The sequence below is a fragment of the Lingula anatina genome, chromosome 1, assembly GCF_051362555.1.
Source record: "Lingula anatina isolate TDL-2025a chromosome 1, LinAna3.0, whole genome shotgun sequence".
NCBI lineage: Eukaryota > Metazoa > Brachiopoda > Lingulata > Lingulida > Lingulidae > Lingula > Lingula anatina.
The window spans coordinates 36,244,930-36,255,797 of NC_141767.1; the positions used below are offsets into that span (position 1 = coordinate 36,244,930).

At 37.9% G+C, this 10,868-nt stretch overlaps 1 protein-coding gene across 1 annotated transcript; it reads left to right on the forward strand.

Annotated features, from left to right (window-relative positions):
- The first annotated feature begins 6 nt into the window (after window positions 1-6).
- Window positions 7-9,491, forward strand: LOC106168605 (uncharacterized). Its single transcript, XM_013547734.2, has 15 exons — window positions 7-157; window positions 638-809; window positions 1,160-1,391; window positions 1,582-4,325; window positions 4,678-4,799; window positions 4,986-5,189; window positions 5,404-5,544; window positions 5,899-6,023; window positions 6,294-6,409; window positions 6,710-6,807; window positions 7,035-7,100; window positions 7,486-7,593; window positions 7,821-7,913; window positions 8,131-8,220; window positions 8,475-9,491. The coding sequence occupies exons 2-15, from the start codon at window positions 698-700 to the stop codon at window positions 8,535-8,537; spliced, it is 4,314 nt and encodes a 1,437-aa protein (XP_013403188.2). The 5' UTR covers window positions 7-157; window positions 638-697; the 3' UTR covers window positions 8,538-9,491.
- Window positions 9,492-10,868: the final 1,377 nt, after the last annotated feature.

The window sequence follows — 10,868 nt, forward strand, 5'->3', positions numbered from 1 at the left end:
TCCTACGAAGACTAGTGGTTTGCAATGAATTATGGGTAATAAATCCAAAATGGCGGGCAGGGTGGCAGGTTTGCTATGAGCACATTGGAAATTCGGTTTTCGGCATAATCTAAGACCCTGGCAAACTTTAGAGAGTCGCTGTAAGAGGGAACTGAAGGTATCGTAAGAATGTATACTGCGTCATTTTAAACTACCGATCGTTGAGCATTTTAATGCACGGGACAAAAATGAATGGTTGTTTACGTCTGGCTTATTTGGGTCAGGCCCATGAGACCTACGGCTTCTGTTCATTTTGCATTTTGAGTCGTGATAAAGTGACCACCTCTTGGATCTGGAACTTGCGAAATAAGAAAAAAATGCTTCAGACGTAATCGCTTTCTGCTGATTAAATTAAAGCTGAAGCAGTGGCCAGTAACCGTCTAAATCTACATTTTTCTAGCCCAGTTGTACTGCTAGTTTTACTTGCATTTGGCAACGTTTTGTGCATTTAAAATCTTATCAGTATAACAGCTGCCTGTATATTCGGGGTCTGATGATAGTACAATTTGATTAAAACATCTTGTGGAAAAGGTACAAGATAAAAAAATTAGTTGACTTTTGTTGTTAATAAAGCATAATATTATTCTGTTTTGAACAGGTTCTGTGGCAGACAGCCTAGTTGTTGACTTGTTCAGTCGTAGGTTATCAGTGCTGTGGCATGGACCCTCACTGGAATGCAGCCTACGGGAGACTGCCTCATGGGACCAGCATACCTACCAATCCAAACCCACTTAGTAGATATGATCTATTAGAACAGTCAGCCTTAACAGGTAAATTCAGGTGTTAGATTTTATGTACAATACCAGATGGTCATGTTAGATTTTTTCTCTGGATATTGTTGCAAATGGATTGTACTCACTGATTTCAATTTCCCAGTTTCCTACTCCCATGGCATGTAGTTAAAATGGTTCATTTGCAAAAAAAATAAATAAATAAAATTAAATAATAAATTATAATAATAAATAAATAAAAATAAATGAATATATAAAATGAAATAAATTTTGAAAAATAAAATAAAGATATTAAATAAATAAATAAATAAATATGAATAAATAGATAAAAGTGAGCCTTTTTAACATGCTTCTTCTATACCCATTTAAGCTTTGTCTCTACTTTCCAGGCCTAGGGTTATCTCCTCCGCTTCCAGCTCATTCTAGTCATCCTCAGGCTCGGGGATTTGGGGGTCTACCTAACTATGGTCATCATATACCTGCTCCTGTTGGTCACCACCAACTGCTGGACTCAGCCTTTGCTCAGGGGTTTGTTGGTCAGTCGCCCTATAAAACTGTACCTGTTGGTCAGCCAGGATATGGCCTTGACTCATCCAGGTCATTGTCGGAGCACACAGCAAGGTGAAAGATTGCCTCTTTGTTTATTTAAATGAACAATGATTGTCATTTGTGTAGTTAAAACAGTTTGAAATATGAAAAAAACTTAAATATAACCGAACTTTCCTGTCTGCCCATTGAGGTACAAATTTAGAGAGACATGCTTTCTGCTTTTGGCCCTGAACATTATGCATTTTCATTTTTTTCTCCACAGGGCTCCCAGCAGCAGTATTCAGATGTCAAAGTCGGTGTTCAAGGAAACTTTTCCATCCAGCTCCTCTGCCATAACGCAAGCCTCAGAGGCCTCAAAGGGATGGAGTCTCTCAAACTTCCTACCACAGCCTTCCACCCCTTTCAGCCTTGCTACAGAACTGGTGCCCCCTGGTTACCCCAATGTTAACCCACCACCTGCTCACTCAGGCATGCTAAAACAGACCAATGCTCAGCCCACTATTCTGCACATCAGTGATGCCTCTCTCTTGTCCTATGCAGACACACTAATTGCTCAGAGTAAAGTCTCTGGTGATGAGCCAGCAGAGAATCATCAGGTAAAAGGAGGGTTTATAGAGCAGGGAGCGACTAAGTCGACGTATGCAGACAACCAGGGACAATCGCGTGGCCAGTTCGCAGACTCGGTGAAAGGGGTAGTTGGTGATCATGGTTTTACCAGGACAGATTCTGTTTTTTCAAAAACTGGCTATTTAGAAAAACAGCTGCAACATGACCTGTACGGCCGTCAAGGGAAGGAGTTGTATATTCAGCAGCAAGGACTGGGATCGTACGGTGACTTCAAGCCCAGCTTTACTGATACGTATACTAATCCTATCAAAGAGTATTCTCAGCCATCCCCTTCCATGCAGTCACCCCAGCCTAACTCTCCGTATGTGAATACCGAGGTCAGACCGAGGAGTTCATCCTTTTCAGAGCCTCATAAGGAAAGTGGGATCAGTGACTCCCCGTCAAACACTGTCTACTCGGATCCTTCAGGAAGATACCACAGCAGCTATGATATTCCATCAACAGCATCAAGTTACAACTCTTACAGTCATTCTCCCTCTGTGTACTCATCTTCAGTGATCACCAGCAGTATGAGTGACAGGTATGACAGTGTCAGCCCCCCAGAAAGACCTGTGACTGACTCTCGATCCACTGAGCAAGATCAGTACAATAATGACCGTGTTATGTTACAACAGCAGCAAGCATCATCAGTCAGCAGGAAGAGTCGCAAACAGTCAGAGAACTTAGTCATGCAGACCAGTCAACAGAGGCAGGCTGTAGACCCCGTCATGGCCTTCAATCAAGTTTTGCAGGCGTCAGTGATAACTGAGCCTAAAAGACCTTTGAGTTCTTCAGTTATGCCAACCCCAAGTTCTAACATCTCTGCACCTCCTCAGCACAGCCCACAGAGGTCTTCAAGTCACAGTAGCCCTTTGAATGTAGGGAGTCCATCTATCCATCAGTCCCAGCAACAACAACAACAACAACAACAGCAGTCACAGCAGCAGCATTATCCAATTAAGAACATGGCCTCGTCTACAGTGATTCAGCAACAGACTGTGGTGCCTGTCCAAGCGGTGCCAGACTCCACCACTTCTAAACCAGCAGCTAAACCAAAGAGAAGTAGGAAGAAGAAGACTGCTGCTGCAATTGTAAGTGAGAGCAAGAGCTACGTCCCCGTACAGCCTGTTGCCCCAATGCCAGCCATGATTCAGCCTACTGTAAGAGGGCAGGACATGGTTCCGATTCCTCCCCTGCAGCAGATGCATACTGACAGTGCCCAGGTGATGACTGTAGAGCCTCTACATCATCAAGCTGTGTCGGCTCCTCGGGTTCAAATTCAACACTCCCACCAGCCTGCTGCTACAATAGCTCAAAGCACTATAGACATGCAGACATTTGCCTCTCTGCAAGCACCCTCTCAACCAGAGCGAGATCTTCAAGTGCCGTCATCACAGGACTTTGCCTCCACTAGTGAAGCTATGGCAATGTACATGACCAGTACATTTGGGACTGGCTTTGTTAACCCTAATGATATTTTGGCAGAGAACATGCCCCTGGTGGTACAGAATGAACCTCAGTTGGTATCAGAGGAAGGTCAGGGGTCCATCATGAGCCTGGACTCTCAACTTGACTATACAGCTGCAGGGAACAGGTTACCAACTGGTGCACCTAAACGCAAACCTGGTAAGACAAAAGCGGAAAAGAAACTCATGCCTGCCACCACTTCACAGATCTGCAAGGATGATGACTTTGATGATGAATTTGCTCACTTGAAATCTGACCCATTGGGACCAAGCACTCATTCTGCTCAAAGCTCCAGTACCAGTCATTTTAATAGAACTCAACCAAATAACAATACAGGAAACCCTAGTCATATTGTTCCCACCCCACCCAAAATTGCCAAAATGCCACAGACTGCATTTCAAGATTCCTTCCTTGGGTTTCTACAGGGTAAAAAACCAGAGACGCTCTCTAGTGTAACTACAAGTGCTGTGGTAAAGAAGCCTCAGTTACCCAAGTATATCCCCATGGAGACCCCACGTCCACAGCCTCAGGTGCCAAAAAATAAAAAGAGGCAGGACAGTGGAGATGGCAGGGCTTTTTCAGATGACGATGATTCCTCCCAAGACAGTAGTTCCAAAGATATTTTTAAGACAGTACAGACTGTTATCTCAAATATCAGTGATTCAGACTCCAAGGACGAAAGCAGTGCAGCTGTTATAGACCCATTTAAGGGCAGTATTTTAAAACAAATCAAGCAACAGAGGAGTAAAAAGAGGAAAAAGCAGAATAAGAAAATGGTGACAGAGGTGGTGTCTTTGGGAAGTGGTGATGAGGAGGTTGGGGCTGTTGAACCAGGGCGTGAACCATCTCCCCTCCCTAGAAGGGAGTCTCTAAAGAGAAGTGCAAAAGTTAAGCTGGAGGAAAAAAGGAAGAAGAGACATGAAAAAAGCAGTAGTAAGTTCTTTTAGTGAATATGAATAGCACTGCAAATTCTAACAAAATAAATCGATAATTTGCCCTTGAAGTTAAACATGGTTTTGTTACTAATGCTTCAAACTGTTGATTTTATATTTCTAAGAAATTAGTTAGCTTTCTGTCAAAAGTTACATTTTATGAAGTAACTAAAGATAAATCTTGAATAGGTAAAGTATGGGAGTGAGTGAGACTTGAAAATTTGTGGTAATTAGCCTAAATTGACAAGACAAATAAATTGCTAGCATGGAAATTTAACGTCAAACATGCTGTCCATTGTTCACAGAAAAATATAATTTTATATTAATAGTCATACATTGATTACCTATTCCAGAGCGCAAAAAAACTGGAAGTGACATAGATATTTCGGATGCCTCGGAGGATGACTTCATAGCAATAACCAGTGAAGAAGAGGGTTATGATTCTGACAAGGATCCAGGATGGGCACCTGGTGGGGTAAGTAGTGCAGCATGGTATCTGTGTGCGTGCGTGTGTGCGTGCGTGTGTGTGTGTGTGTGCTCGTGTGCATACATGAAAGCATTGTGTGCTTTAAGTGGTGTATAGCAAATAGAGAAATTATTTCATGTTTATTTGGCTTGTTGAGAATAACATGTCATAATGCTAGTTTTTCCGTTCCTTCAGGGAGAAGCTGTGCCCAGGTATGGATCTGACTCTGATGATGATATGAAGGATAAGAAGAGAGGAAGAAGGGGTAGAGGAAGAGGAACAGCAGCCAAATCCAGGGTACAGTCAGTATTTCATGTGTCAGAACAGATACCACAGGAAAAGGTGATTGATATTTCTGACAGTGAAGAATCAACTGGAAATCCAGTGCATCACTTTCAGGTAACATTTATCAGAATTTTATTTTCATAGACTTTTTTCTTCTGGATAGAAACTATTCCCTCAAATCTTTGTAAGTTAAGAAATTACAATACAAAAAAGCAATTAAAAACATTCTTCACTGTTAATACTTTGCTTATTAATTTGCTTTTCACACAGATATGCTTGTTTTGATACTTTCACAAAAGATTTGAAATATTGTGTTGTTCATTTTCAGAGGGGAGAGTTTGTTATCAAAATAAAGGATTTGACCAATTACAAGAACTTCCCCATCTGGAAGATTGATTCCAAGAAACTTTTACAGAAATACATAGCTGTTCAGGACCACGGAAAATTAGTGCACAAATCTCTGTCCACAGTGAGTGTAAATCTTTTCTTGTTTGATATTTTCAGAGGCATCCCAAACAGCATAATAACATCATTACATACTTTGTATGGTAAAATACTATTGCTTGTTTGTTATCCATGGCTTGTGGCTGCATTGGTCCAAATGCCATAGCAGCCTCCAGTTTTTCAGGAATATTTGAAATAGACTACTTGTAACTTCTAAACATAAACATTCATGTCAGAAATTAGGAAAGATGGTAACAAGAAACTAAGAATGATGCAGCTTGCAATAAAATAAAACATAATAAGTAAAGTGTTTGGTATTTGTAAAGAATACCATTATCATTATCATCATCATGATATATAATATTATTATTATATCCAGTACTCCAGTTGGTCTGATGCTGTCAGGGACAACTACAAACCCATCCAGGTGCATTACTTGGCCCAGGGCAAGGGCTACGAACTGGTAGAGGTACTGGAACAGTTTCAGCCTAAAGATCCAGCTATGTACGTATATATGTTACATGATTTATGTTTAAATGCTGTAATATTTGGTTAGTTTTATAAATGTCCATGATTATTTGATGGAACCATGTTTGGATAACATTTACATTGCTGTAATGTTTTCATGCATTTGAAGGTAATAGATAATGACAATTGGTCACATATGGCATAATACTACCTTTGGGACTGGGATGTTTGGTAAGATATATGCATATTTTTAATATTCATGGCAATTTAACTTATATGCTTTCATGAGAACTAACTATTTTCTAGGTCTGCTGCTGTGAATGAAGAGGATCCTTTTCTTGAAAATTTCAACACTTACCTACAAATACTGCTAAGTCAGGCATTGGAAGAAAATTTTATAAGTGCAATGATAGAGGAGAATGGTAAGTACATTATTGATCAATATATGAATTCACTCCATTTAAAATGATTTACCTTCTGGTTTTAGTGGATACCGATTTGACTGCATTGTCTGATTAAAATTGGAAAATCTGCAGTAAACTGTTCCCTGGCAATTTGTTTAATCTATCAGTTTATTGGTTAAAGTGGCAAGAGAGAATGTTTATGAAATGAAATGGATTTATAAGTATACTCATTTGACTACATTTTATAATGAAATAATATAAAATAATGAGAGTAAGTTGAAATCATGATAATAAGTATATTTATATTTATATGCACAGATCCTTTCTACTTGGACCCTCTTAATGCAATAGATGAGATGTTAGAGAAAACAAAGAAATCTGTACAATCTCAGCTCAATTGGAAAGATACTTTCAAGGTAAGTAGCAAATAATCAAAAAGATTTGATCTGGAAAAATGCTCATACAGCTGAAAAAAAGGTAGAACTATGATCAGCTGGCATTAACAGGGGGTATGCAATATCCTTCAGACATGGATAGTATTTGATAGAATTTGGTTAGACTTGAATCTGTGCATAGTTTTCAAGACATAATGTTATTGAACTAGTTGTTGTCATGTACAATGTGATCGTTTCTGTCATTTCAGAGAGCAGTAGAATGGAGGCCATATTTGAGTTTTACAGACACACAGGCTAAAGGGCAACACTGTCAGGTAGGGGGATTCCAACCTCTAGTATACTGAACAAAATCTGCTAATATCAAACTCAATCTTTAATTCACTCCTATTTTCAACTTGGTTAACATTTCTTACATGACAGGTTTTTTTTTCTGTTGTTAACTGAAATGATTCTCATACAAGAAGTGGAATCAGGTCTGAAATTGTTGGCTGTTTGTTCAGTTTGTTAGATTTTTTGGACCTGTACAGATTGTTATTCAGTTCTAATGTCTAATATTGTTGTTTTCCAACTGCCAATGTAAATTCCCTGAGCAACAGTATATTTGCCATAGATAAAACATAAACATTCAATATTGCATGAGGGTGAGCACATCTATCAACTTCACTAGAGATCGCCTTTAGTTCCTACTTCTACCTTCAGGCATGTGAAGATCTTCACACCCCAGCTGTCAAGATGGTGGAGTTGTATGGGGAGTCTTACAACAGGAAAACACTTCAGGTCATACCAAACAGTACTAAACATAAAGAGGTACCTGGAGACTTATATTAGACTATATTTTGCTTTTATCCTTCTCTTTTCTTTCTTTTTTTTTTTTCTCTTATGCAGTGAAGACTTGTCTCAGTTTGTAAATTGCCAATGTGAGATGTATTTTTTTGCTTGAAATTTAATGAATAAAGTAAAAAAAAGTTAAAAAAAAAAAGAATTTTGTAATTATTCTTTGATGCCACTAAATCAGTTTTTAACTTTTTCCACAGTTTTATATTGGACAGCAAGCCTCCAGATGTCTTTCAGTGTATCACGGGCTGCATCATTTCAAGTTTGCTCTTTTTAAGAGATGTGCTGCTAAAGTAAGCAAAACTAATTTGAGAAACATTGTCTTACTAAAACTACATTGTGTTTTGAAGTAAATCAAGACCCCAGTATTTCTTGTATATAGCATGAATTTTTTCAAAGAAATGTGGATTCATAACTTATTACCATATTTTCTTCTTTGGGTACTTTCATTAAAGAACATATATGCAGTGTGTTATTCAGAATAAATATTTTCACGCCTCGTCTCTACAGATCCAGGTGATTCGTGATACCAACAACAAGTCCCTAGAGGGCGCAGAAGTGCTGGACCAACTGTTAATGAACAGAACTTGGGTGCTACAAGTAAGAGTAGCTAAATTATCCTATGCCTTTACCAATCCTGTATTATCTAAACATGGTCGTGTTCTGTTATTTGTGTGATGAATTGCAATAATTTGTACATTCTCCAGTATTATATAATCAACGTTTTTGTATTGCCATTTGATTGAATCTTTTGACTAATTTCGTGATCATGTTAGAAATATGATATGAAAGAGAGTAGTGTGAACTGTATTGGCTGTCAACTGTCAGTATCTCATTTCTTTTTCTGTTTTCAGTTATTCTCAGATCTGAAGAAACTCCTGAGTGATGCAGACGCATTTCAAAGGGGTTCTTTGTAGCACAGAAACATGGACACTCCAACCCAATGCATTGTCCAAGGCTCAATTTGTAACTTACACTCAACTTCTGGAGCTTAAACTTGGCATGGAATAGCTATTGATTTATATAGGCCTGAAAATACGGGTATGAATAAGATTGCTGAAAAAGACATCCAGGAAACTACTACCAAACTGTTGACGTGAAACAGAATATCACTGGCATCACAGAAGCGAATTGTCGTGGTTGTGGAGAAATTTTGCAAAATATTTTGGATATTTGTAGAACCAGAAGTTCCCAACAGAAAAGGGAATGCATTTGGAGTCATTATTTTAATTTGCAATGGGGAAGCTCATTGTATCATTTCATTATCCATAATTGTTGTTAATGTGTTTTTTTAGTTACTGATAAACTAAGAAGTTTGAGAAATTAGCCCAGATTTAATCTATGCCTTATGTTAAGATAACATGAAATTGAGAAAGGCAAGAGATCATGTATTAGCTTAATACTTAATAGGGGCAGGTCTTTGTTTTGAAAACCTTCAATCAGTCCCGTCTAAGAGCCAGTCATGTTGAATTAATTTTTTTACCTTATGTTGAAGGGACTTTGTAATTTTTTTTTTTTTGCAAAGGTCATGGTATCATAGTATAAATTTGAAATTTGTTTTTGATATGTAGTTTTTATCAGTCGTAAATGGGTAAAAATGTTTTTCCCTATAACACCTAGATTTTCTGACAGTTATGATTATGTAGACACTATTTCTCATGTGTTTATGTGAATAAGGGGATTTAGAAAAGTTACTCCATGCAATATGCTATTCAACTACAACCAACCGTGTAATGGTTTTCTGTGTGGGAACTTTAACCCCCAATTTCTTGTGTCTGGATGCAAAATTAATGGTTCTAGTATTACACGATGACCTTACAGTATACTGTGATGTAAAATGTCATACAGAAAAAATACAGCTTATAAATCTGTTTTTGTCTTGTCTATTCCTCTGTGCTTAATAATGTCGAAAAAGTAAATGAATTTAACTCAATAAAGGTATGCTTTCCAGTGTTTGAAATCCCCCCCCCCAAAGTCATGTTCTTTTTTTCGCATCAACACATCCAGAAAAGCTTCTTATCTTTCCTAATTCAAACTTCAAAAATTGATTACTCTTACTACCTAGGCGAGACACCTACATCCTTATCAAACACTATCTTTTCTCATAATAAAGGTGAGTCAACTCCAAGCAAATAAAAGAACCTGATGTTGATATTTTCTTCTCTATGTTTTCTCATAATAAAGGCGAGTAAACTCCAAACAAATAAAAGAACCTGATGTTGATATTTCCTTCTTTAATGTAGCGAAAGACATGGCTATCCATAGAATCTATATAAAAAGAAAATAATGATGCACAAAATAGGTAATTTTGTCAATTACGGTGCAAAAATACATTATGCTTTGACAGCAAAATCACCAAATTTTAATTATATGCAACAGGTAACACAGACATAAGAAATATGTAACAAGCATGAGGCTGCAGGCTCATTAGAGTTCAAATTCACACATTGGAAATGCTAGAATGAGATAAAATGAAAATTTCGCAAAAAATTGCCCTAAATTCCAAATGAGAAACACGGCCCACCAAGCTGATTTTCAAACTAGACTTGTATTATATGAATATTCATCAGCTCTGCAAGTATGAACACAATAGGTCAAACAGATTTCCTCTTATGTTGTAACTGAAAGTACATGGCAACAACAATGACAACAACGATGGTGACAACCGACACGTGATAGTTATATGTACAGACATGATGAGTCTGTACATAAAAATTCATTGCAAAGGGGTTTACGACAGGGAGACCCCTTGTCCCCATATTTTTTCATTCCTTGTTTAGAAATTTTCTCGGCCACATTTAAGATAGACCCTGATGTAAACGGAATCAATATAAACAATATGGAGTTTCTTATTACGTCTTATGCAGATGATATAACTCTTATACTGGAAGATGATGAGTTCTCCTTGAACAAGGTCCTCTACCTAATCGCTACATTCTCTGAATGCTCGGGCCTGAGAGCCAATTTTGAAAAAAACCGAAGCAAAATGGATTGGGGCCAAGAGAGGATGTTATGAAAAAATCAAAACTGAAAAAGAAATAAAATGGAATCATGAAGGCGCATTTAAGTTACTTGGTATAAAATACATATTGAAAAAAATTAACCATTGTGAAATGAACTTTTTAGAAAAAATTGAAAAACTGAAAGTTTGGTCCTTGAGAAATCTTTAAATAATAGGAAAGGTAACAGTGGTTAAAACTTTAATATTTCCCATCTTTACTGCCCTGCCCCCCCCCTCCCCCCCCCCC